Source organism: Grammomys surdaster, unplaced genomic scaffold (assembly GCF_004785775.1).
Source record: "Grammomys surdaster isolate TR1022 unplaced genomic scaffold, NIH_TR_1.0 172, whole genome shotgun sequence".
Taxonomy (NCBI): Eukaryota; Metazoa; Chordata; class Mammalia; order Rodentia; family Muridae; genus Grammomys; species Grammomys surdaster.
The window spans coordinates 8,803,640-8,831,354 of NW_021604620.1; the positions used below are offsets into that span (position 1 = coordinate 8,803,640).

At 48.3% G+C, this 27,715-nt stretch overlaps 1 protein-coding gene across 1 annotated transcript; it reads left to right on the forward strand.

The window, feature by feature from the left end:
• The first annotated feature begins 6,351 nt into the window (after window positions 1–6,351).
• Window positions 6,352–22,365, forward strand: Crtap (cartilage associated protein). Its single transcript, XM_028767386.1, has 7 exons — window positions 6,352–6,890; window positions 10,745–10,894; window positions 12,428–12,599; window positions 15,536–15,664; window positions 16,998–17,143; window positions 19,133–19,216; window positions 21,912–22,365. Exons 1-7 carry the CDS (start codon window positions 6,423–6,425, stop codon window positions 21,963–21,965), a joined length of 1,203 nt encoding a protein of 400 aa, XP_028623219.1. The 5' UTR covers window positions 6,352–6,422; the 3' UTR covers window positions 21,966–22,365.
• Window positions 22,366–27,715: the final 5,350 nt, after the last annotated feature.

Here is a 27,715-nt window from a genome sequence, read left to right on the forward strand (position 1 = left end):
GTGTGTGTGTGTGTGTGTGTGTGTGTGTTTAAATCTTGCTCTGTAGCCCAGGTTGTTAGTATAAGCCTGAACTCACAGTGACATCACATTCAGGCGCCAGGCGACTTCTACATCGTTACTGAACAACCAAGATAATCACTCCCAGAATTCACCTGTCTCGCTCACCTGTACCTGGGAAATTACTTGTCATCACCTGCTTAAATATTTGGGACCGCCCCAATCTCTCTCTCTTCTTTCTCTCTCATTTCCTCCTGCCACTTCTCCCACTCCTCTCTCGTCCCCTTCCCTAAATAAACCCCTTCCCGTGGAACCAGGTCGACCTCGTGTTGTCTGTCCAAACTGCGCCAGAATCTTACACAGGTTGGCATTGAACTTATGACAGTCCTTTGGCTTTGGATACACTCTGCCAGGATACACAGGAACTCATGTCAGAATTGAAAGTCAGTAAGGTCCTTGTCACACAAGCAAGCATGAGGACTTCCTGAATTTGAATTCTCAGAAATCATGCTGTAAAAAAATAAAAATCTGGATACTGCAGCATTCTTATAATCATGGGTTTTGAGGAAGATACAGAGGGCCCCAGGGCCTTTTGGCCAGTCAATCTTTCCAAATCAGTGAGCTCCAGGTTCAAAAGACCCTACCACAACAAAAAGGAGGGGGTGAGTGATTGAGTCTGACTATAGAGATGGCTCAGTGGTTAAGAGCACTGACTACTCTTCCAGAGATCCTGAGTTCAATTCCCAGCAACCACATGGTGGCTCACAACCATCTGTAATGGGATCTGATGCCCTCTTCTGGTGTGTCTGAAGACAGCGACAGTATACTCACATACATAAAAAAAAAATAAATAAATAAAAAATAAAAAATAAAGACACCAGATGTCAACTCCTGAATTCCACACACAGATACATGTCACACACAAATATGCATACATACTGTAAGGGTAAAAATTAAAACAGCTCAGCAGAGACCACAAACAACTTGGCAAAGACCGCAGGACAGCTTGCTGAGCTTACTGAGAGTAGCCATAATAAAAATATCAAGCCCCTCTAGGGACGAGGTGACCAGAAATGTAGAAACAACCAAAGACATATCTTGACCAGTCTAAACATGCCCAAGTGAGTAATGGGCCACCTGGTGTTTATCCTAGAAGGTCTGAGGCTTCATGGTCAAAAATAGTGGGCCATCCAGCCTGTCAAAATGATTGCTTACGCAAAGTGCTGATGTTTGAAATATCCAATCATATGTAATCGCGCCAGAATTTCCCACTTTTCCCTTCCCCCTTGTGCCTCCCCCTATAAAAGTTCTAAACTTCCTGGGGTCTTCATCGAAATTCTCTCCCCTGCGTGGGATGAGTTTCGATCCAAGGGCCCTTGTTAGTAAACTGCCTTTTGCCATTGCATCAAGTAAGTCTCTCGTGTCTCCTTGGGTGCGCGCTAATTGGGACTTGAGTTGGGGTCCTCTTCCTGGGTCCTTACAATACACAATGGAAAATTAAAAGTTACTTAAAAGGTACATACATCAATAAGCCAGGCATGGTGATTCCCACATTGGAAGGCTGGAGCAGGAGGACTGCAAATTTAAGGCTAGCCTCAGCTATAGAATGAGAGGCTCAAAACAAACAAGCATAGGGCATGGTTTGAATATGCTTGCCCAGGAAGTTGGCATTATTAGGAGGTGTGGCCTTGTTGGAGTAGGTGTGGAAGTGCGTCACTGTGGCCATGGTCTTGAAGAACGTCGTCCTAGCTGCCTGGAAGTCAGTCTTCTCCTGTTTTGCCTTCAGATGAAGATGTAGAACTCTCAGCTCCTCCTGCACCATGCCTGCTTGGACTCTTGCTATACTCCCACCTTGATGATAATGGACTGAACCTCTGAACTGTAAGCCAGTCCCAATTAAATGCCGTCCTTATGCTTTGGTCATAGTGTCTATTCACATCAGTAAAATCCTAAGACAGCAGGAAAGATGGCTCAGTGACACAGGCACTTGCCGCTAAGCCTCAAAACTTGTGTTTGCTCCCCAGGACCCACAGTGGGGAAGGAAAGAACCAATTCCCACGAGCTGCTCACCAATCTCCACATACAAGTAGGAGCATGCGTGTGTCCTCAAACATACATAAAACTTAAAATAGATCAAGCCAGACCCCTTGCCCACTCTTCAGCTAAAAATGTGGGAAGTTCTGCTGTGTCAGGACTTCTTATCTTTCTCACTTCCTTAAGTCTTCTGGCATGAGCTCCACGGGTTAAGTTGTGCAACTGAACAAAGTACTTAGTTATAAATCGAAGAAAAGATTAAAGTTTTGGAATAAGCAATCAGTAAAAGTTGATAACCATGTTGGAACCGGCTTGTGCATATGACAGTGGGGGCTACTGAGATAGCTTCCTGTCCTTTCAGGCGTCTGAACTGTCTGATAGCACCTGAGGCCCCATGGGACACCTGACTTGGGGCAAAAACAGCTGCTGCAGTTATTTTCCCCAAACTTCTTTCTTATTTTCCTGTGTGTAGAGAGCATGCGCTTCCCAGCACCTTTTAGCTCTGTCTTTAAGGTTTTCTTTCTTTTTTTCTTATATTTTTTTAAAGATCCATTAATTTATTTTATTTATATGAGTACACCATTGCTCTCTTCAGACACACCAGAAGAGGGCATCGGATCCCATTACAGATGGTTGTGAGCCACCATGTGGTTGCTGGGAATTGAACTGGGGACCTCTGGACGAGCAGTCGGTGCTCTTAACTGCTGAGCCATTTCTCCAGCCCTCCTTTCTTTTCTATCTTTTTTTTTTTTTTAAAGATTTATTTGACCGGGCAGTGGTGGTGCACGCCTTTAATCCCAGCACTTGGGAGGCAGAGGCAGGCAGATTTCTGAGTTGGAGGCCAGCCTGGTCTACAGAGTGAGTTCCAGGACAGCCAGGACTACACAGAGAAACCCTGTCTTGAAAAAGCAAAAAAAAAAAAAAAAAAAAAAAAAAAAAATTATTTGTTTTATGTGAGTACACTATCACTGTCTTCAGACATGATACACCAGAAGAGGACATCAGATCCCACTACAAGATGGTTGTGAGCCACCATGTGGTTGCTGGGAATTGAACTCAGGACCTCTGGAAGAGCAGTCAGTGTTCTTAATCACTGAGCCATCTCTCCAGCTCCTTGTTTGTTTCCCTCTACCTCTTTTCTCTTCCTCCTTCTCCTCTTCCTTCTCCTTCTTCTTGGCTAGTTCTCTGGTACATTTGGTCTGTCCCCATGTCCTGCTGTTTCTTCTTCAGGGAGGCTCCCTAGGTTCACACCACTCTGAGTTTACACCCACACCTACAGGTGTGACTCTCTTAGTCTCTGAATGATCACAGAAGTATTCTCTCTACATCAAATGTTGTAACTAGATGTGGCAGAATATTTATTGATTTGGCACATGACACATTAGCCCACTAGTGTCTCAAGTGTAATTTAATTTCTATAGTTGTCAGCATACAACCAGAGGATGACACAATCTGCATTTCCAGGTTTTCTTGAAAGCTCAGAAGTTCTGGCCATACCAGGCCCAAAGTCCCAGGGATAACAGCATATCAGACATAAGCTCTGAGAAGCCCAGTGTTCTTGTTCCCTCGACACAGCCAAACATGATCTGAGAGAAGCCTCTGTTTGAGGAATTTTCTAGATCGGTGAACATGTCAGTGACACAGTGTATTGATTATTAATTGCTGTAGGAGGGCCTGGCCTACTGTGAATGGCACCCTTCCTTGGGTGGATGGTTCTGAGCGGTAAAAGAAAGCTAGCCAGGTATGGCGGCACACACCTTTTATCTCAGCACAGGGCAGGCAGAGGCAGACATATCTCTTGTGAGTTTTAGGCCAGCCTGGTCTACATAGTATCAAGCCAGCTGTCGTTATGCAGTGATATCCCAACTACAAAAACAAACAAATAAATATTTAAAAGTAAAATAAATGAAAGCCAGTTAAGCATGGACGTGAGTGAGCCAAAATGCGATCCTCGGATGGCTCCTGCCTTGAATTCCTGATCTGACTGCCCTCAATCAAAGTCATGACCTGGAAGTAGAAGCCAAATAGACACTTTCCTCCCTAGGTTGCTTGTGGCCAGCGTTTTATCACAGCCACAGAACTCTGAGCTAGCTAATTGGTTTGTCAACTTAACACAAACTAGAGTCATCTGGCCAGTGGGACCATCAATTGAGAAAATGCTCCTATTGGACTGGCCTATTGGTAAGTCTGTGGGGACATTTTCTTGAACAATGATTGGTGCAGGAGGGCCAAGCCCACTGTGGGTGGTACCACCCTGAGTAGGTGGTCCTAGGTGGGGGAAAAAAAAACAACAAAAAAACAAAAAACAAAACCAAGCTGAACAAGTCATGGAAGCAAGGCAGTAGGAGATGAATATCTACGGCTTCTGCTTCAGTTCCTGCCTCCAGGTTCCTGCCTTGACTTCCGAAGATGGACTGTGACCTGCAAGCCAAATAAAGTACTTTATGTCCAAGTTGCTTTTTGGCTATGATGTTTTTTTTTTGTTTGTTTTTTTTTTTGTTTTTTTTTCGAGACAGGGTTTCTCTGTATAGCCCTGGCTGTCCTGGAACTCACTCTGTAGACCAGGCTGGCCTCGAACTCAGAAATCCGCCTGCCTCTGCCTCCCAAGTGCTGGGATTAAAGGCGTGCGCCACCACTGCCCGGCGGCTATGATGTTTTAACACAGCTACATAAAGTAAGAGAAATACCCACTCTCCTTAGTTCTGAGAACCAAACCCAGGACTTCACACATATTAGGTAACTACTCAACCACTTTTCACATTTATTTTTTAAAGCTTGTATGCATGGGTATTTTCCTTGCATGGTGTACCACATATGGGCCTGGTGCCTACAGAGGCCAGAAGAGGGAATCCAATGTCTGGAAACAGAGTCACAGAAGGTTGTGAGGCGCCATGTGAGTGCTGAGAATTGAACCCAAGGTCTCTGGAAGGGAAGATAAGTGTTCTTAACCACTGGGCCATTTCTGCAGCTTCACTGTTACTGTTGTTGTTAATTAGTATTTGAGATAAGGTATGGCCACAATGAATACAAGAAGATTAACTGTTGGTTGGTCTCATTTACCAACAAGGTGCTTGATTTACTCAGATTTCTGATATCTCCAATTCTATTCTAATAGTCATATAATCTAATACTAATCTCAAACAAAGGCCATCTATTTATTGAATAGCACAGTAAATACGGTATCTAAAGTGATGAGGAATTCTTGTCATAATCAATTTTTTTTGTTTGTTTGTTTTTGTTTTTCGAGACAGGGTTTCTCTGTGTAGCCCTGGCTGTCCTGGAACTCACTCTGTAGACCAGGCTGGCCTCGAACTCAGAAATCTGCCTGCCCAAGTTCTGGATTAAAGGCGTGCGCCATCACTGCCTGGCGTAATCAATCTTTTACAGGACTCTTCCAAAGAACATCGTCTTCCTGGCCCTCCTGAGGCGATTGGAACAGCACTCAGGTACCACAGCATGTGTGTGGAGTTCAAAGGATGACCTGGAGGAGCTGATTCTCTGTCCCCAAAGTGTATCCCGAGATTGAACTCGGTTCCTCAGGCTTGATACCAAGTGCCTTTAGGAGCTAATCTCGAAGTTTTAAATACCTTTTGTTTTTGTTTGTTTGTTTGTTTTAGACAAGGTCTCTTTAGCCTAAGCTGCTCTGGAACTTGAGATTCACTGCCCCTGCCTTCTAGAAGTGCTGGGATCAAAGGTATGCCAGTCAGCTTCTAAGTTTTCACGAAGGCGTACAGAGAGTTTTGGATTCCATCCCTACACACCTTTGCCGTAAATTATTACAAAGTGTACAGATTATTTTTAATGCTATCTTCATCATAGCTCAGGCACAAATTTCTCCAGCATCCTAAGACGCAATACATCCTCAATTTGACAAGTCACACAATTCTTACTAATTTATCCAGGCAACATCCTCTAAGACCTTAGGTCAATAGCATTGCTATTCAAAGTGTGGGATCTGTAAATCCGTAGCCTCTTGTTTATGGCAGGCTTGGTGATTCCCTGCAGTGTGGGAGGCTGGAGGACTGCAGCAAATTTGAAATCAATTTGAACTACAGAGGGAGTTTAAGGCTAGCCTGGGCTACAGCAAGGCGACCAAGTCGAAAACAGAAACTAGAGGTGCACGGCTCATACATTCTTCAAGGGATCATAAACTTTCTTTCCTTTCAAAGATGGGGTTCCATGCACCCCAGGCTGGCCTGGACTTCACTAAGGTCCTGCCCCTCCACCTCTCCGAGGCAAGGGCTGAGCACCTCCCCTCAGGCACGCCCATCTGTCTCGGACGTGGAGGCCAGTCGGACGGGGCGGGCCGCGGCCGGCGTCCCCGCCTCCCTTGCTAGGCCTGCCGCGTCGCGCGTCCTCGGCTCTGGGCTCAGGTTAGCGGGCCACGCGCGATGGGGCCCCGCAGCCCCGCGGCCGCGTGGCTGGTGCTGCTGTGTGTCGGGTGCGCGCTGTCCCCGGGGCGCGCGCAGTACGAGCGCTACAGCTTCCGCAGCTTCCCGCGGGACGAGCTGATGCCGCTCGAGTCGGCCTACCGCCACGCGCTCGACCAGTACAGCGGCGAGCACTGGGCCGAGAGCGTGGGCTACCTGGAGGTGAGCCTGCGGCTGCACCGTCTGCTGCGCGACAGCGAGGCCTTCTGCCACCGCAACTGCAGCGCGGCCGCGCCCGCGCCGGCGCCCGCCGACCCCGCCGGCCCCGTCGAGCTGCGCCTCTTTGGCGGCGTGCTGCGCCGCGCGCAGTGCCTCAAGCGCTGCAAGCAGGGCCTGCCCGCCTTCCGCCAGTCGCAGCCCAGCCGCGCGGTGCTGGCTGACTTTCAGCAGCGCGAGCCCTACAAGTTCCTGCAGTTCGCCTACTTCAAGGTAAGTGAGCTCGCCCTACCCCGAGCCCCGGCCCGCCCCGCGAAACCCCGCCCACTCCAGCACAGAGCCCCTCCCCGTTGAGCCCAGGTCGCTGTCCCCGAGCCCCGCCCACCGATCCCCTTCCGGCTGAACTTAGATCCCCGCCCTTAAGTCCTGCCAGCTCCCAGACCGCTTCTGCCCCACCCTAACCCCCTCCAAACCGCCCCCAGTCCCCGCCCACCCAAGCCCCGCCCATCATATCTCCTGTCCTGGGTGCACGACCCTCCCCCTCTGCACAATCACTCTCCCTCAAAACTTGGCCCGACTGACCAGGCTCCCATCTTGCCCCAAGACCCACCTCAGCCTCGCCTCGCCCAGTTGGGCTCGCTGCCAGCTCCCTGCCAGCTCCCAGAACCACACTTCACCTCCCAGCCTCTCCAGCTCTGCCCTAGAGTCCCATCCACAGAGCCCTGTCTCAGGCCCTGCCTCAGCAAACCTCCCACCCCACCCCAAGATCCCAACCTGTGCCACTGAGCTGCCCCCCAACTGAGCCCACCCTGCCTCTCCCAGCCCACTGAGCCCCACCCTTGTGAGCACCCACCAGCAGCATCTCATACCGGGGCTCCCCTAGGCCACTGCCCTAGGTCTAGCCCCATCAAGCCCGAGGGTCAGCCCTGCCTCTCACTCAACTCTGAGCATCATTCCTTTAGTTTTTGACTTTTTTCTTTCACTTGTATTTTTTATGTGCCTGTGTGCATGTGTATCTATGTGTCTGTATGCCATGTCGTGTGTGTGTGTGTGTGTGTGTGTGGATGCCTTTGGAGGCCAGAAAGGGGGCAGCAGATCCCTCTGGAGCTGGAATTAGAGATGCTTGTGAGCCACCCAGTGCAACCTGAGTACAGGGAACAGGGCGAACCTTGGGTCCTCTGAAGAACAGGAAGTGCCCTTACTCACTGAGCTCTGGCTCCAGTCCCCTTCACCCAGGTTCTCCCACACAGCTCGCCAAAGCTCTCCAGAAGCTGCCCGTCCTCCTTCATCTTGAGCATGAAAATTCTTTTTTTTTTTTTTCCTCATGTCACCTGGGCTGGCTTCAGCCTAGCTACATAGTTGAGGCTGATGGTGAATTCTTTATCCTCCTGCCTGCATATTTCCTGCATGCTCCACCCCTCCCAGCTCCTGGGAAAATTGTTTGCAGCTTTTGCTGAGGTAGCAAATATGTCACAGGGTGCCCCAGCTGAGTACCTGGAACTGGAAGGAGGGCTTCGTGAATGGGGGCCTGCTCTTTGGGGGACAGACTCCTCTGCTCAGGGAAGTGTGTGCAGATTCCCCAGGCTCATCTCTGCGTGTTCTCTCTCTCTCTCTCTCTCTCTCTCTCTCTCTCTCTCTCTCTTTCTCTCTCTCTCATCTAGAATTTAAGACAGATCATTCACTGCCTCCTCTTTACGGCTGATTGCTTGCTAAAAATAGGCACAACTTGCAGCTTCTGCCTTTTAGTCCCTGCTCTGGGAGGTTTGAATTCCCAGTTGCTGGACAGAAAGGCATCAGCTTCTTGGGCCTTCACGGGCCTTGGCGCAGAGAGAACTCTCAAAACCCAATTTCTACTTTTTCTGGTTAAGAAAGATTTTTTTTTTGTTTTTATTAATTTAGTCAATGTGTGTGCACAAATGGGCACCCACTGTGCATGTTGTGAAGGGCAGAGGGCAGTTTGTGGGAGTCTCTTCTCTCCTAGCATCAAACTTAGTCATCCGGCTTGGTGGCAAGCACCTTTACCCCCTGAGCCATCTTGTGTGCTCATCTTCCTCAGTGCTCTTCCTGGAACAGGTCACTGGCTGCGTGCAGGGCCTTCCCTCCTCTCCAGCTGCCAGCTCAGGCTTTCCCCGTAAGTCCCACCAGTCACAAGCCATCTCCTGGCATTCTCTGGGCATCAGCCTTGCCACCTGGGAGCCCGCCCTCCTCTCCACCCACCCCCTCTCCACAGGAAAACCACCATTGTATCCAGATGACTTGGCTCAAGTTTAGGGGCATTCTGGCTCAGATTGATGCCTCTTGTAATACCTCAGTCTCAAGAATTTGATGTGTCTCACCTCTCTCTCTCTCTCTGTTTGGTGTATATGTCTCTCTCTTTCTCTTTAAACCTAGTCACCATCCCTGTCTCAGAGTGACCCTTTGGGAAGGTAGAAGGCATGCATGCATAGTGGAGGCCCTTCCTTCTGCCAGATTGTGCTAGGATTCTGTCAACATGGGGCCTCCAGCTGTTGTCCTCACGGGGAGGCTGATTCATCACATCTGCCTGCCTGTGTTGGTTACTTCTCTAGTTGACCCAGAGTCCGACAGAGCTAACTTAAGGAAGGAAGGCTCACAGTTTGAGGGTACTGTCCAGCATGGAAGGCAGGTCAGGGCAGCAGGAACATGGGGTGGCTGGTCACGTTGTGCCTCAGTCCCCCCCCCCCCAATCAGGAAGCAGGGAAAGATGGATGCTGGGGCTCAGTTCGATTTCTCTTCTTTGATTTCAGCAGTCTGGGAAGCCACTGGGCAGATAGTCCCCATTGAAACTTAATTTAGATAATCCCTCACAGGCTTGCTGAGTGGCTTGCGTCCTGGGGGCTTCTAGATTCCATGAAATCCGGAATGGAGATTTATTCTCACATTGCCTTGTAAGGTCCCCATACAGCACGCCTGTCCTGTTTGAGATCTTCTGTGTCCCTGTTAGTACTGCTCATGTGGCCAGCTCTAAACCCATGGCCCCTGCAGGTCCTGCAGCACAATGGGTGAACTGACTGTCACTAGCCTGCTTCCTGGAAACAGTGCCTGCTCAGAGGAGATGCTCCATAAATATTTGTGGAATAGAGGAGTCAGAGAGAGGGAGCACAGGTCCCTGAGAATGGAGGCAGAAGGTTCTGGGAGATCTCTGCAAACACTAATGTGTTGGTCAATGTTCCTCCAGAAAAGATAACGTGAGGAAAATGTATTAAGACAGTTGTTTATAGAAGCGTGCAGGGGTCCACACGGGATTTTCTAATCCCCCAGCGCTAGGGCCACTCAGGGACACCCAGCCCTTGGCCAGAGGGAGCTTGGGAGTTAGCAGTTACTGGAAGTTGGGGGTAGTGACCACGTGGAGAAGGCCATCTTGACAGGATCTGTGACCTTCAGTTTGGGAACTTTGCAGTCAGGGGTCGCTGGAGGGAGAGGGCCAGAAGATGAAATGGATCACAGCCCTCCTCTTAGCTTCCCACCGGGCTCCTCATGGCTAGTGTCTGAGCCAGCCAGAGCTCAGGGTCCACTGTAAATGCTGGCCTCCGGGGGCTTAGATGGTGCAGGCAGTGGAGAGTAGACACCAAGACTCATCAGAATGGCTGCTCCAGGTCTTGAAAGGCCTTGAAAAGGCATTGCTCTCTTAACTGGAAATACCATTTAGGTAAAAAAGGAAGCATGGGACTCTCTGCAGAGGCTAGTGCCCTGCCTGGCATGCAGCAGGCTTGGAGCCCCATCAGTGAATAAGACTGGCTGTATTCATGCATGCCTGTGATCCCTCCTCAGAAGTTCAAGGTTATTGTCAACCTTAAGGCTAGCCTAAGCTACATAAGAGTAGGTTAAGGAAGGAAGGAAAGGAAGGAAGGAGGGAGGGAGGGAAGGAAGGAAGGAGGGAGGGAAGGAAGGAGGGAAGGAAGGAGGGAGGGAAGGAAGGAAGGAAGGAAGGAGGGAGGGAAGGAAGGAAGGAGGGAGGGAGGCAGGGAGGAAGGAAGGGAGGGAAGAAAGGAAGGAGGGAAGGAAAGGAAAGAGGAAAGGAAAGAGGGAAGGAAGGGAGAGAAGTTACTGAAGTGAAGCTCTCAGTTGTAAGGCTCTCGGCCCTGTCTGACTGGAGTCTGTACACGTAGGCCAATGACCTCCCAAAGGCCATCGCTGCGGCCCACACCTATCTTCTGAAGCATCCTGATGACGAGATGATGAAGAGAAACATGGCCTATTACAAGAGCCTGCCTGGAGCCGAGGACCACATCAAAGACTTGGAAACCAAGTCGTACGAGGTACTCTATGACATCATCCAGCAGTGGATGGAGGACTCTGGGAGCAACTAATTTTTTTTTTTAATTACATTCTATTTAGTGTGTGTGTGGGTGTGTGTGTGTAGAGGTATGACATATCCCTTGTGTGGAAGTCAGAGGACAATTTGTGGTTCTCCTTTGTGACCATGTGTGTGTGGGTCTGGGGGATTGAATTCAGGTCGTCAGGCTTGGTTGCAAGTGCCATTATCCACTGAGCTATTGCCCTGGCCTGGATGCTGACATCTAAAGAATGTTGTGATATTTTCAGTGATATTTGCTGAATTCTGACAGTAGGAAACTGGAGAAACACAAAATTTCCATGAAGGGAAATCATCAAATTGGGCAGGGTGGCTTTTGCCTGTAACCTCAGCCATTCGGAGGCCCGAGGCATTAATGATGGCTGCAGGTTCAAAGCCAGGCTGGGCCACATGCACCACAAGCCTTTTTAGCTAACTGTTGATGAACTATATATAATTCAGTGATCTGTGGCAACTTCATGTGTCGTGTGGCAGTTACAGAGCGTGGTGAGGAATCTTGTTGCCACCCAGCCTGACTGACACATTTCCTCCTGTCCCTTTGCAGTCAGGCTGCCACCACCCCAGCCTGACCCAGGGAATCACTGATCCAATTTCTTTCACTTTTTCCCTGATCTGAATTTGATCTTATTGTCAAATACTTGCTATATTTTGAGTTGAACTGAAGATGAAATATAGTTGTTTGGTCTGGGGAGTGTAGCTCGGTGGTAGAGTATTTGCATACATGCACAGAGCCCTGGGTTCAGTTCCCACCGTTGTATAAAACTGGGTATGGTGGTGCATACCTGTGAGTCCAGCACACAGAGGTTCAAGGTCCAGCTGGCAAGATGGCTTAGTGGGTTGATTTTTGTTGTTGTTGCCAAACCTGGGGAGTGTCCTGAGTTCTATCCCCAGGACCCACAGTTTGGTAGGAGAAAACTATCTCTTCTAAGAGCGTGCGTGTGCACACACACACACACACACACACACACAAGAATGTAAAAGTAAAATTTTAGAAAGGAGGTCAAGCACATCTTTAGGTACACAGGGATTTGAAGTCAGCTGGGGCTTCCCGAGACTCTGTTTTTGTTTTGTTTTTAAATATTTATTTATTTTAAGATATTTATTTATTTTATGTATATGAGTACGTTTTCACTGTCTTCAGACACACCAGAAAGGGCATCAGATTCCATTACAGATGGTTGTGAGCCACCATGTGGTTGCTGGGAATTGAACTCAGGACCTCTGGAAGAGGAGTTCATGCTCTTAACCACTGAGCCATCTCTCCAGCACCCCGAGACTCTGTTTTTTAAAAAATGTGTCCGTTGTGAACACTGTAGGCAAATCTAGATCCACACACAGCAGTGCTTGGTATGCGTCCGGTCAAGGGTCATCCAGGACCGAGGAAGCTCGGCTTTGGTCAGGGTCGTGGTTCTTTTTGGGGGACAAGCGTGTCTCCGGTTTGCCAGAGGGAGCTTCACCGCACGTTCTTGCTTTGCAGAGCCTCTTTGTCCGTGCGGTGCGGGCCTACAACGGGGAGAATTGGAGGACGTCCATTTCCGACATGGAGCTGGCCCTTCCTGACTTCTTCAAGGCCTTTTACGAGTGCCTGGCTGCTTGCGAGGGGTCGAGGGAGATCAAGGACTTCAAGGACTTCTACCTGTCCATAGCAGGTCGGTTATGGGCGAGGTTATGGGCGGGGTCTGTGCGGCAGATGCTTGGATTGGCTTCTAAGGAACCCTTTTATTTTTTAAGAAAGGAAAGAAACTTTTTTTCTTTTTGACAGGATCTTACTGTGTATACGAGGCTGGGCTGGCTGTTACATAGACCAGGCTGGTCTCAAACTCACAAAAATCTTCCTGGCTCTGCCTGCTGGGTGCTGGGATTAAAGGCATGGACCAGTTTAGATTTGGGTTTGATATGGTGGACTTCTTGGGCATTGTGGTGGCGCTTATTTTTTTCTTTATTGGTATATGAACGGAATATTTCCTCTCTCTTGTTTCCTATCCCTGATGATCCCACTGTGTTTTTAATCCATTGAATCTTTCTAGTGTTCCTGCCTCTGTGTTTCTGTCTATGGCCTTGTTTCTCATCCACATTGCTGCCTTTCTTTCTATGCTGTCGACTTTCTCTGTCTTTTTTCTTGAGACAGGGGTTTCTCTGTGTAGTCCTGGCTGACTTAGACTCACTCTGTAGACCAGGCTGCCCCAAACTCAGAGATCTGCCTCCCTCTGCCTCCCAAGGCTTGGGACCACCCCCCTGCTTGGTAACTTTCTTGTCAACACCCTGAATTGATTTCCCTGCCCTGTTCATCCACTTGCATGTCTCTTCAGTCACTGGTCATTTTTAGGTAGAGATGTCTGAATTCTTTGTTCAGCATTTTAACTGTCCTGTTAGCTCTGGACTCAGTGGTTGAGAGTCAGAGGCTCTCGGAGGTTTTATGCCCGGCCATGCTTTCCCGTGTTCACGTGTTCACTGTGTTGTGTTCTCTAGTTCTGTTTGGGGATCTTCTCAGAGAGCACCCTGCCCCATTACTACATGCAGAAGAGAAATCAAATCACCTGCTTCTTTGTGTCCAATGCTGGTCTTTTCTCCAAACTTTAAACAGAATTTTACAGTGTTTTTCTAATTATTTATTTTCCATTTACTTATTTGCATGTGCGTGTGTATATGTGTGTATTTATTTGTGTGTGTGTGTGTGTGTGCGCGCGCCTGTGTGTACTTATTTGTGTGTGTGCGTGTATATGTATGCATGTGTACTTATTTGCATATGTGAACTTATTTGTGTGTGTATGCATGTGTGTGTGTGTACTTGTTTGTGTGTGCATGTATGTGCGTGTGCATGTGCATGTGTGTGTTTGCCTGTCCGCCATGACACACATGTGGAAGTCAGAGGACGATTTGTGGAATCAGTTTCTTCTTTCCACCACGTAGGTATTGTCGGGTATTCAGGTTTAGCTGCAAGCACCTTTACGCACGTTGAGCTATTTTCATTTCTTTTTTTTTTTTTTTTTTCTTGAGACAGGGTTTCTCTGTGTAGCCCTGGCTGTCCTGGAACTCACTTTGTGGCTAGGATGGCCTCGAACTCAGAAATCCACCTGCCTCTGCCTCCCATATTTTTCATTTCTTTATTTTGTGTATGCACGTTCTTGCACACATATGCTGTGGTGTGCCTGTAGAGGTCAGAAGACAATTTACAGGTCTGGTTCTTTCTTTGCCATGTGGGACCCAGGGATCAAACTCAGACCATCCAGTCTTCGGCAGGTGCTCTTACCCAGTGAACCATCTTGCTGACCTGTAAACACAGTTTTGAAGGAAAGTTTCCTGGCTGCCATCTTCTGCATCTGCAAGGCTGCTACCTCCAGCAGGTTCCACATCACAGCCGGCCACTGGCGCCAACAGTGCTTCTAAGACTTCTAAGCCAATTACTATGTAAATGGTTCTCCTTTGGGCTTGTCGTGGCGGCACTCACCTTTAATCCCAGCTGTAGGATCCCTGTGACTTCCAGGACAGTCAGAGCCACATAGTAAGGCCTTTTCTCAAACAGCAACAACAAAAACAAACAAGATATCCTTCTTTGGTTTCTGACAGTTACATTGGGAGTTCCGGTTTTGGCCGGGACAGCTAGAAGTGGCCTTAGAATGTCACACGCAGACTTGTGTGATATCTGCTTCTCTCTTATCAGAGGTGCTATTTATTTTATTTGATTTTTTTTATGGCAACGCCGGGGATTGAACCTAGGGCCTCACATATGCTCTGTAAATGTTTAACCATGGTTACTGCTCCGTCTCTGCCCAGTGCTGTTAATTTTTAAGCATTAGTTAAAGTATTTTCTGCTTCTGCTGAAGCAGGGTGGATATATCACCTCACGAGTTATATGTTAACAGCAGGACCCTAAGGACATCACGGTCCCTGCGTGCGTCTCCTCAGTTCCAGCTTCACCCTTGAGAAGTCTTGCTGATAACACTTTTTTTCTATAAAAGTCACCCATACATAAATAAATATTTCCTCCGGATTTTACAGTCTCTTCTGGTTTTCATTTTCTTCCATCTTGTATATTCAAGTTCACATATAAGACTTACATTATTTGGGTTTGGGGGTGCATCTCTGTTGATAAAAAACAGAAAAAAGTAACAACAACAATCAAAACAAATTGTCAAGTCGATAGAAAAAAGAAGTGAGATATTGTCTCATGTAGCTCAGGCTAGCTTTGAACTCCTATGTAGCCAAGGATGACCTCAACCTCCTCATCCTCCTGGCTCTACCTCGTGATTCCCAGGTGCTGGGATAACAGGCGTGCGCTACATAACTAGATAATGCACAAGTTGTGAGCCACCCTGTGGTGCTGGGATTTGAACCTGGGTCCTCCAGAAGAACAGTTGGTGTTCACCATGCAGCTATCCCTGCAGCCACGAGTTTTTTTTTTATTTTAAATGTTGCATTTTCCTCTTTTTATCTCCATGTGTGTGGAAGGCAGAACTATAATAGAAGAGAGAGCAAGAGAGAGTGTGAAGGGGAGGGGGAGACACAGACGCGGGGTTGGGGGGGAGAGAAGGGACACAGAGATAGACAGACCGACCATTTTAAGAATTTATATCTGTTTTTTCAGATCACTATGTGGAAGTTCTGGAGTGTAAGATTCATTGTGAGGAGACCCTCACCCCAGTCATAGGAGGCTATCCTGTGGAGAAGTTTGTGGCTACCATGTACCACTACTTGCAGTTTGCTTATTATAAGTGTAAGTAACCCTGTGCCGGATCTCCATGCTTACCTGTGGTGGCTGAGAAGGCTCACCAAAGGCTGTGCTGTGCACGAAGAGGTCTTGTGGCTCCTTGATTCAAGCAGAGACCCTGAGCCTGGCTGCCGAGCTGGAACTCTGGGTTTTTCCTGCTCTTCTCGGGAGATTTTTGCTTTCCAGGGTTGAGATAAATAGTGTAAGTAAAATTTAGCGCCTTCACCAGCCACACAGGGTGTGTGCAGGAAGAGCCTTAAGGTTGTCATTATAGGAAATGACCACTAGGTGGCAGAATTGAGCCATCTTCAGCGGGGTCAGTCCTGCCAGAGTTTTGCTAAATAAGTGTCTTTGTTTTGTAAATTAGAAGTGGCTCTGTAAAGTACCAGAGTAAATACCTTGGGGCTTCTGTCTCATTTCTTCTTTGCCTGACTCCCCTGCTTCCCAAGACAAATGCCACCTGGCAGAATCCCCATGTCCATGGTGATGTAGAGATGGTCCAGTTCTAAACAGGGAGGCAGGAGCAGGGAGCCCCTGTTCCCAGAAGATGGCAGGACAAGGTCACCTTTGACTCTTCTAGTCCTGAGGGCCTATCATGATTTATCTCGTTGGTTTCTGTAATATGGGGTCTTTATTTATGTGGTATGTTTATTTATGTATTTAGAAACTCCGTCTCATAAGCCAAGGCTAGCCTCAAACTTACTGTATAGCTGAGGATGGCCTTGATTATTGATCCTCCTGCCTCCTCCCAAATGCTGGGGATGTATCTGCACTTGCTATTATATTATTAATATATATATATATATATATATATATATATATATATATATATAATATTGTTTATATTTTAAGTTAGTCTATTAATTTATTATTAACGTACACACACATATAATTATGCATAGTTTATGAAGAACTAGGTATAGGGATTGAACCCCCGGCTCCATGGCTCATTGGTAGCAAGCACACTACCAATTGAGCTATATCTCCCGCCTTTCTTTCTGTCTTTCAAGTTTGGTTTGGTTAGAGGAGGGCCTGCCCTCTCTGGGGATTGTTCTAGCCAGATGGGACCCAGAAGCTGCAGCTTCCAGCAGGAAGCCTGTAGTTAAGCCGTCTCTGTCCTCCTCAGTCCCAGTGTGGCCCAGACCTTGAGACCCATCACCTCCTGTGACACGCTCTGATTGTCTGAAGTCGGCAGAGTCAGCACAGCCTGAGCCCACTTTCTGAGATCTTTTCCTAGAGGCAGGTCAAGCTTCTAGCTTCCATGGGGGTTGTGGGGGGTAGCATCAGGGAGTTGCAGGGTGTGGCTCTCACCTGCCTGGCCTCTTCTCTCTGGTTGCAGTGAACGATCTGAAGAATGCAGCCCCCTGTGCCGTCAGCTATCTGCTCTTCGACCAGAATGACAAGGTCATGCAACAGAACCTGGTCTACTATCGGTACCACCGGGACAAGTGGGGCCTCTCAGATGAGCACTTCCAGCCTAGACCGGTGAGCGACCCCCACTGGGTCCTACTCACCAGTCCCTCTTCCTCACCTGTGGGAGATTGGTTTTGCCCTTCAGAGAGATTCCGCTCTGAAATGAAGGAACTCCACTGTTTCTGGTTACTGTTGGCACCCCTTCCCCTCCTGAGTCAGGTCCTGGCTCTGTAGCCCTGACTGACCCAGAAGTCACTGAGTGGACCAGGCTGGCCTTGAACTCAGAGAGACCCCTTTGCTTTTCTGCCTCCTGAATGCTGGGATCACAGGCATATGCCATCACACCCTGATTAATTTTTTTTTTATATTTTTATTTATCTGCTGTGTGTATGTATGTGGGCCTACACATGCAACAGCATGCAGTGGGGTCAGAGGATGACTTGTGAGAATCAGGTCTCTCCTTTCTGCTGTGTGGGTCCCAGGGATTGAACTCAAGTGGTCAGCTTGGCAGCAGGCACCTTTACACTCTCTAGGCCCACACGGCTTTTTAATTCCTTCTCTGAGTCCAGGTATTTACTTATGCATTTATTGTTACAAAAATAGGATTTGACGTCACATGCTGGTGTTGTGACTTACTTGGTGTCTCCAGTCCCCCTTCTTATGGTATTAGAAGCCAGGGGCTTCTTACATGTTAGGCAAGTGCTCCATCATTGTACCTTCAGACCTAAAGCCCAGATCTTTGGAGATAGGGTTTTGCTATCTAGTTTAGGCTGGTTTCAAATTTGTAACCCTCCTGCCTCTGCCTCCCAAGTGTTGAGGTTATAGACTTTTTGTTTTGTTTTGTTTGTTTGTTTGTTTGTTTGTTTGTTTTTGAGACAGGGTTTCTCTGTGTAGCCCTGGCTGTCCTGGAACTCACTCTGTAGACCAGGCTGGCCTGGAACTCAGAGATCTGCCTGCCTTTGCCTCCCAAGTGCTGGGATTAAAGGCGTGTGCCACCACTGCCTGGCAGGATTATAGACTTTTATGAGTGAAATATCACTTTATTCCTTCAATAGATAAATTTAAGACTTTATACTTATTGTCAGGGGGTTAATTATATGTGACCTTCAAAAACTATTCGCCACTGTTGGGCATGGTGGCATGTGGCTGTAATTCTAACACTCTGGATGTAAAGGTGAGAGGATTCTCATTATTAAGTTTGAGGATAGCTTGGGCTACAGAGCAATACCCTTGGGCTGAAGAGATGGCTCAGCGGTTAAGAGCACCGACTCCTCTTTCAGAGGTTCTGAGTTCAATTCCCAGCAACCACATGGTGGCTGACAACCATCTGTAATAGGATCTGATGCCCTATTCTGGTGTGTCTGAAGACAGCTACAGTGTGCTCATATACATGAAATAAATAAATAAATCTTTAAAAAAAAAAAGCAATACCTTAAAGACCCAATAAAACAGAAACAAAGATTTTTTTCTATTCAGTTTTTTTTTAATGCTGTCCTAGGTTTTCATAAATAAATCTTCCGTGTTTCAATTCCTCCCTAACGCACACAGGCACGCATTTCCTCAGTTGCTATGATTTTGTTGTTGTTGTTGGTTTTGCTATGAGGAGAAAACCCAGGACCACATGCGTGCTAGTCACGTGCTCTGCCATTTTATTTATGACAGCATCTCATGTAGCCTGGGCTGGCCTTGAACTTCTCCTGTCTCTACCTTCCAAGGTCCAGGATTACACGCATGCACCACCACACTTGGCTTAGGCTGTGTTGTGTTGGGGATGGGTCCCGGGGTGTGAGCATACCAAGCGAGCCTGACACCAACTGAGCTTTAGCCCAGAACCTCCCCCTCCCTTTAAGAACCACGGTACCGTGTTTATATATCATGGAATCCACCTTTGTGTCTGCATACTTCGGTGCCTGATGGGTTACGTTCACACTCACAATCTTTCCTAGTGCATGCTCGTTAACCCTTTATCCCTTGAATGAAATCTAGTACCCTGTGCCACTTGCTGCCGGTCTCTCACATGAGAAGTCTGGTCACCTGACAGTTCTCTCTGTGTCCGAACAGGAAGCGGTTCAGTTCTTTAACGTGACTACACTCCAAAAAGAACTGTATGACTTCGCCCAGGAACACCTGATGGACGACGATGAGGTAAGGTTTTGTGCCACGAAAACGTGACTCATGTCTCTGCTAGAGTCTCTTGAAGGCTGGGTCCTTCCAGTAAGAAGCAGAAGGACCCTCAAGAAAACAGCTGCTGTTGGGGTTTTAATGAAAGCCAGTGCTCTGGTGTGGAAAAGCCCAGAGCTGGAAGCCCAGGCTGGACCGACACTTCTCCTGTGGGGGAAATGTGTTTGGAGTATGCACCAGGTGCACACACACACACACACACACACGTGTTTGTGTGTGTTTGTGTGTGTGTGTGTGTGTGTGTGTGAGAGAGAGAGAGAGAGAGAGAGAGAGAGAGAGAGAGAGAGGTGTATGAGAGAGAGGTGTGTGAGAGAGGGAGAAGTGTGTGTGTGAGAGAGAGAGAGAGAGAGAGAGAAAAGGAGAGAGACAGAGAGACACAGAGACACAGAGAGAGAGAGAGAGAGAAAGAGAGAGAGAGAGAGAGAGAGAGAGAGATGGGTTGGAGGCATTGTCACTGAGCTCTGTGGAGTCAGTCTCTGCTTCCACCTTTTGTGGGTCCCAGGGATTGAATTCAGGTCACCATACTTGCAGGGAAACCACTCTACCCACTGAGCCGTCTTGCCGGCCCCACACCGTATTTTAAAGCAGAATCTTTCACAGAACCTGGAGTCTATTTATTCAGCTAGACTGACCGTGCAGTAAGCTCCCCAGATCTTCCTTTCTCTGTTGTCTCCCCAGCGTTGAGGTGACAGACACGTGCCCTTGTGCTTCTGTGCTGTGCACATGCTTTCTGGAAACTGGACCTTAGGCCCTCAAGCTTGAGTGGCAGGCCTTTTCCCATGGACTTGTCTCTCCAGCTCCCCACATTTTTTCTGGAGATAAGGTCTTGCCATGTAGCCCAGGTTAGCTTTACCTGCCCTCTTTCCTGCCCCAAGTCCAAAGCTATAAACTATAGGTATGTCTCACCATGCCCTTTTTTTGGTTTTATTTACATTTGTTTTTTTGTTTGTTTGTTTGTTTACTTATTTATGTGGGGAAGGGGGCAGGGGCATGCTATAGCATCATCACAGTGGTCAGAAGACAGTTTGAGGGAGACAGTCCTCTCCGTCTGCCATGTGGGTGCCAGGGATCAAACTCAGGTCACTAGGCTCCATAGCAAACACCTTCACCCACTGAGCCATCTCGAAGGCCCCCACACCGCCATTTTTGAGAAGTGTAGTGAGTCTTATTCGTTCTGTACTCTGAAGACACTCATAAATCCCATCCCATTTTCCTACCAGGTTATTGTAATTTTATGGATGTAAACTGTATCCTTGCTTCCAGGAGTGCACCCTCTTCTGGAAGTTGATTTTCTGACTACATCTCCCTTAGCCAACCCCTTTCTTTGTTTGTTTGTTTGATGTATCTTGTCATTTAGACAATGTCTCACGTAGCACAAGCTGGCCCCCAGCTTGCATTGTAGCTGAGGTGAAGTTCTGGCCCTCTTGCTGGGACCTCTCAAGTTCTGGCATTACCAACATGCACTACCACACCCAGTTTATTCTTATACTGAGCGTCAGCTCCGGGCTTGGTACCGTCACACCCAGTTTATTCTGATAGTGGGCATCAGGTTAGGACCACATGCCTCTACCTACTGTATGTTACATTCTTCCTCAGTGCCAGCTTCTTTCCTGACCCATCCTCACCAAGAGTGGCATGGTTGTTTTGTGGAGAGGCAGCCAGGCCACAGAAAAACCATCAGTAGAAACCCCTTCTTATATACTTAGAGAGATGTGATTGGAAGGAACTCGAAAATGCTTTGTAAGAAAGTTGGGGACTCAATGTGTTTGGAGCGGTAAGAGATCTGGGGGCTTGTTCTGCTCTGACCCATTGCATCCTGGGAGAGCCAGGAGGATGAGAGATGCTGGGCCAGACCAGAGGCTTTTAAGCTGCCTCTGCCCCGCAGCTCCGCTCTACCTCCCACTCCTCTTACCGCTATGAGTGAGACATGGTCAGGGAAGTTTCGCCGTGCTGATCCGCATGGTCTGTCATGGTCACTCAGGAATAAATAGTGAAATAGGAGTGACCATAACTGTCAACACCAGTTGTTATGAAAGTTCTGTGCACGTGAGAAAGTGGGGGCCTGCGGGTACAGCTCAGTGGTATAGCATTTACCTGGCATGCTCAAAGGCCTGGGTTCAATCCCCAGGGCTGCCAAACTAATGAATTAATAAAGATGCTTAGGCCTGCGCCTTAGGCTGGGTCTCATTGAAGAGAGTCCCAGGGATGCTGCCGTCAGAGCTGGTACCTAACATACCAACGTTCCTACGTGGCTTGAGTGCTTGGAAAGAGTGGGCTGCTCAAGGTGGAAAGTACTGGAAAGTACTGGAAAGTACTGGAAAGTACTGGAAAGTACTGGAAGGATGTATTTCTGAGGCAGAACCAAGGGACCAGGAGGAAGATGGAGAGGTGCCCAGTGCAGAGAACCCTGTGGAGCCCTTCAGGGCGGTAGCTAGACCACCTACTGGACACTGGTCATCATCTGTGGGGTGGCAGGCTGCTTGATGCTGAGGCTCTCATGGGAGAAAAACATCAGGTCATCTGGGCTTCAAACCAGTGGGGGAACTTGCTTGAGCCTGAGTAGTCAGCCATTGGTGGCCTCTGGGAAACTCTCTTCCTGTCTCTGACACCTTCCATGCCCTGTGGCCTGCCTAACTGAGGTGTCTGCCATCTCTTACAGGGAGAGGTTGTGGAGTATGTGGACGACCTGTTGGAGATGGAAGAATCCGTTTAGTCCATGGCGGCTGAGGAGCTTCTCCTCCATGCTCCTCTTTCCTCAAGTGCCTGGGTTGTTGATACCTCACAACCTTCCCTTTTTAAAGTAGGAGGGAAGCCATCATCTCTCCCTACCAAGGACAAGCCTGCCTTCCCCGTGTTCACACCTGTCCACTCGACTTCCCACCTGCCTTCTCAGTATTCACACTTGTCTTCATGGTTACACGTCTTCACACATGCCCTCCCGTCATCTAGTCTGTCCTCTCCGTGGCCACGTGTCTCCCCTCTGATCCCACGTGTCTCCCCCATGTTCAGAAAGACAGTCTTCTGTGGTCTGTGTTTTAATCCCCGAAGAAAATCAGTATTATTTTTTAAGTAAGAAAAACACTAAAAGATGATAAATATATTTGAAGAATTCCTTTGGTCTCTCCATCTTTCCGTACTTTGTCCCCCCTTACACCACTTGTTAAAGACGAACCGTGGCGGAAGACAAAGGCTAGCTCAGAGCCTCAGAATCACCTTCCCTTGGTCTGACCTGAGCCCCTTCTTGCACCCACTGAGAAGCAAATTGAGCAGATGCTTAGAACACCCTTATTCTCCAAAAGGGTTGTGGGATTCCTGTTTCGAATTAGGCATTTGACTGACAGCAGAGGTCCCACACAGTATAACCAAAGGAAAAGCTGCATTAGTTCCTGGTCTGGGAGCTGCAACAGAATACTTGACAGAAGCAACACGAGGGAGGGTTTGTCTGACTCACAGTAAGACGGTGGGCCCCATCATGAGGTCATGTCAGTGGGAGGTCGAGATGGCGGTGGGGGGTAGGTCACGGGTTGGGGAGGGGCAGGAGGTCACGGAGGTGGGAAGTCACGATGGTGGTGCAGGGGTGGGGTTGGGGGGGAAGGTCACAGTTGGCAAGAGGTCACAGCAGCTTAAGGTCGTGGTGGAGGGGGGTCATGGGCGCTGGAGCATTTGCAGGCAGGAAGTAGAATGCTGGCGCTGGGCTCACTTCCTCTTTATTCCACCTGGGATCCAGCTCCCAGACAGGCGCTGCCCGCTTTTACAGCGGGCTTTCTCACTGTAAATGTAAGGTAACCTAGGATCTGACTCTCAGGCCTGGAGACTTGAGTCTTGGGTGATTCTGAATCCTGTCATGTTGACCTCTGATGTTAACCACCACCCTGTCCTCACAGCTTAGAATCTGCAGGAAGAGGGACGCTCATGGCTTCGTAGGAACCGAGGCATCCTAGGTGTAGGATGCTGACTGGAGAACAAGGAAGCAGGGAAGAGCAGGGGTTGGAATGAGGGTGAAGTGCTGTCAGGCTGACTGAGAAGTTGAAATTGACCTTGGGACATCAGGTCTCAGGGTACAGAGATTGTCGATCTGGGAAGCTACAGGGAGGCCTGAAGAGAGGCATGGGCCAGGGACCTAGGAGGGAAGGCTGGGCCGACATGTGGGCCGGAGACAGATCCCTGGGGTCCTGACAGAATGTGGAAAGGTTTTTGAGTTGTGCTGAAGGGTGCCAACACTTCAGGTTGCACAGAGGAGTGTCTGCAGGCTCCACAGTTGTGGCCCTGCCTCAGGAAACCTGAGCACATGGAGAGAGGGAGGGGGAAGGGGCAAGGGGACCGAGGGGGAGATTAAGAGAGAGCAAGAGAGAGAGGAGGGCGCAAGCAGCCCCTGTTATAGTGGGCCTGGCCTACCTGGCTGTTGCCAGGTAACTGTGGGGGTGGAGTTTAGACAGAATGCTAATAATTTCTCTCTCTCTCTCTCTGTGTGTGTGTGTGTTTTCGCGGGGGTGGGGTGGGGGGAGGAGAGAGGGGTTCTGCTTGAGTTCCTGCCCTGGCCTGCTTCAGTGATGGACTGTAACCTGTAAGTTGAAATAACCTTTTCCTCCTGTTAAGTTTCTCTCTATCCAAGTGTCTTTATCACAGCAACAGAAGGAAACTAGAACAGCATAGAAGAGTAGATTCCACTTCCTTGCCTTGCCCCACCCACTGTTCTAACAGAGAAACTTCATTGGGGGAACTGGGTTAAGAGTCACTCGGCAGCAAGGAGGCAGGACTGGGGCGTGGCCGGGCTCAGACTAAAAGCTGTCCCAGAATTCCAGAGAAACTAGTGGCTGCTGAATTTGCCTGAGGCTGTACTGACAACTACAGATGCTCACACATCTCTGGGGCCCTTAAAGTGCCCGCTTGGCCCTTGTCCTTGGAATTAGGGTGAACATTTGCAAATAATATGGTTACGGTTTGAATTGGAGACTTGAAAAGTTGGTTACCCGATTTAGCAGTGTGTCCCTTGGTGACAGTATGTTCAAGGCTGACAATGCTGTGGTTTGAAATGCTACAGTTTGTTTAGTTGGGGCAGGACCTTGTTCTGGCTGGCCTAGAAGTTGCTATGTAGTCTTCTTGCCTTAGCATTCTGAATGCTGGGATGATAAGCATGCACAACCCGATCCAGTGAAATTATTTTATTTCAAGGGAAACCAAATCTCTCTTAAAAAAATAAATGTGAACTTGTTTCTTTGTATCTACCATGCAATCTCTCGGTGGCTTCGGCCAATGCCTTCCTGCCTCTAATTCTTGGAAGAGCCTTGAAGGTCTTTGAATTCCATAGGGTCAGCAACAGCTTGGTCTATTCTTTTGGGAAAAAAAAAAGTTTTCTTGTAAAGCATGCAGTGTAAATTTATGGGCGTTTCCATGTCTGCGCTGAGATGGTTTATTTATCCTCTGTCCCCCCACCCCCAGCATGGAGCTATCCATGAGTGACCCTATCACAGTGTGGCATCTGAGTGTCACACCCTACAGGGTATCGCTTGTGGCCACTCAGACTCAATTTATAATCTGGTTTTGTGTTTTGAGATCTGGAGCCTTGCTTTATAGCCCAAGATGGTCTTGAACTCAAGGTAATCCTTCTGTTTCAGTCTCCCAAGTGCTGGGGTGATGGGTGTGAACCCCACACCAGTCTTAGACTTGACTTCCAGAGAGGAGAAATGACAAGGAAAAGTTAGTGTACACACATACACGTAAGGTTGACCAAAAGCCTGCCAGATTCAAGATTACTTCTTGTTGTTTTGAGACAGGGTCAAACTATGTAGCCCTGCCTAGTTTAGAATTTGCTCCGTATGTAGACCAGGCTGGCCTCAAAGTCACACAGATCCACGTGCCTCTACCTGCTGAGTGCAGGGATTAAAGGGGTGAGTCAACACACAGATTCTTTTTTTTTTCACACAGATTCTTTTTCCTTTTCTTTCTTTCTTTTCTTTCAAGCTGAAGATGACCTTGAACTCCTGATCCTCCTGCCTTTAATCAAGTGCTGGGATTACAGGTGTGAGCCATCATCATTGAAGAAAAAGGAATCGTGTTTGTGTGTGCGTGAGAACGTGTGTGCGGTATTGGGGATTGAACTTGGGGCCTTGGGCATGCACTCAACTAGTCAACTATGTCCCCAGCCCAGAACACTAGGTTCAATATCCAAGTATCTTTCTGAGTTCAAGGCATTCTGATGGTCCCTAACTGGGGCTCCACTCACCTCAGGGATCCAGGAGAGCTGCTGGGAACGTTAGCCACAAAGGCTGCCCTAGGAAGGAAACGTGTGCTCTTAGGAGCCCTTATTAAGGGAATGTTAAGCACAAAAATTTTATTGAACACAACCCAGTGGCAAACAGAAAAAGATCTGTTAGATTGTCAGTGGGCAGGGGTTTATTATAGCCACTGGGGAGTGAACAGTGGCCGGTCTCTGCCAACTTTTATGAAAATAACTTTAAAAAAAAAGTTTTAAATGTGAACTGCAAACCAAAGCTACTTCGTTGTTTTTTTTTTTTTTTTTTTAAATCAATACTTAAACTGTGGGGAGAAGATGGATTGGTGCCAGAGAAAACACTCTCACTTAATAGTGTTTGAACATGGGATGGCAGCGCCTTCGGTAACGAGGCTGTGAGAAGAAACCACAACTAATCGTTCATCGCAGCTGTCTGAATTCTTGATCATCTGCCATCCCCCAGACAGCGACTTCTTTTTTCTGGTGACTCCAGACTTGAATGACCTAGTGTGGGGAGTAGAAACTATGTACAAGGGGGTGGGGTAGGGAGAACCTTAAGTGAGCCCTAGTCAAAAGGTTTATGTATTGCCCTTCCTGTCTGCAGCCAGGGGCAGCACCAGTCCCCGTCTGCCTTGGTAGCATGTTCCCACAAGAACAGACACCAGGGTAGCTCAGGTTTGCATGGGCTGACCCACTCAAACCCACTCAGGGCAGCATGGGCTGACCCACTCAAACCTAGCTAGGCAGCAATACTGTGCAAGTACTTTGTGTATGTGTGTGAGCGTGCTTTGAAAAATCTCTCTTGGTAACATCAACAGCTCTCTCCTAGGCCTCAGAGCATCTACCACATATTCCTGGCTTGGGTCACTTGTGGCTTTGCTTCCGTACCTTCTTGGAGCTGGTACGCAAGATATCAGTGCCTCAGTTTACAAGGTGAAGGTAGCCATAAGTTGTGGTGGTTCATGCCTGTGCAAGGAGGATCACGAGTTCAAGGCTAACATGGGGAGTTCTAGGCTAGCCTGGGCTAAATAGCAGGATTGTATCTTGGAAAAGCAAAAGGAACAGAGGGAGGGCTGGGGAAGCAGTTCAGTTGGCACAATGCTTGCCATACAAACACCGGGGACCTGAGTCCGATGCCAGTGGCGTGTGAGAAGCAGACAGATGTGGTAGTGTGTGGTTATACTCCCAGCACTGGGGAGGTGGGAACAGGCATATTTCTGGGATTCTTTGGCCAGCCAGCCTGCCTAGGTCCCAGAGAAGGACACTGTCTCAAAAGCCACAGCTCCTGAGGGTTGACACTTAAGGTTGACCTCTGTCTGCACAAGAGTGTACACACAAAGGAAAGGGGTTAGTAAATATGGGTGGTAAATGCAAAATAGAGTTTTGTTTCCCACAGTGACGGTGAGCAGCAGCCGAAAATGTTATTTCTGGCCCTGCCTACCCCTAGAGTTAGGGTGGTATGTTCAGTCTCTGTCTTGGAGGAAATTAGAACTTGGAAAATAGTTGGAAAAATAACTTTTTTTCTTTTTTTAAGAAAAGATAGTTTAAGTGTTTTATTTTGGTTATTTCTCACTGTTTTCCTCCATCCACTGGGCTCAGGGATTGTAGCCACACTCTGTCATTCCAGGACGCTACTGCAATGGACTCTGTTCTCTCAAGTCCTGCGGCTTCTGACAGTCACTTTCTAAGGCAGAATTCTTACAGCAGGACTCCTGGGTCTCCCAAAGCTGAGTTGGCTTCTAGACTCCTGGGCTGTCTAGGAATGGGGGAAGCCTAGGAAACCTTTTAGAGGAGATCTGGGGTCCCAGAAGGAAAAATATTTGCAGCATCTTTCAAAGAAGGACCCAGATCATTTTTGGGTGTGAGTTCTGATGGCAGCTGCTGCATGCATGTCACTAAAAGGGAGGGGAGGGCACAGAAATGAAATGGAGCAAGCAGAAGGAACAAGGACCTAGCCAGTTCTGAAACAAGGGACACTCGGCAAGGTGGTACTGGCCATATTGCCAGCACACTGGGAGGCCAAAGCAGGAGGCTGCAGTTCGAGCTAGCCTTGGGCTATGTGGCAAGCCAAACCAACCAAAGGAGGGAAAAACCCAACTAAAACAAGACAAAAACAATTATAAGGAAGTCTATGAGGAATTCTAAGCCTTCCCTACATCTGCTAGGGCAATTGTGGTTCTGCGCACAGTGGCTGGATGTTCTGTGCCATCGGAACTGTCCTGGCAACTGTA

What these genes read in the sequence shown, in the direction of transcription:
- Crtap (XM_028767386.1), top strand. Translation starts at nt 6,423, where the DNA reads ATGGGGCCCCGCAGCCCCGCGGCCGCGTGGCTGGTGCTGCTGTGTGTC. An exon ending in CTTCTACCTGTCCATAGCAG is followed by an intron (nt 12,600 to 15,535) that starts GTCGGTTATGGG and finishes CTGTTTTTTCAG; the next exon opens with ATCACTATGTGGAAGTTCTG. An exon ending in GCAGTTTGCTTATTATAAGT is followed by an intron (nt 15,665 to 16,997) that starts GTAAGTAACCCT and finishes CTCTGGTTGCAG; the next exon opens with TGAACGATCTGAAGAATGCA.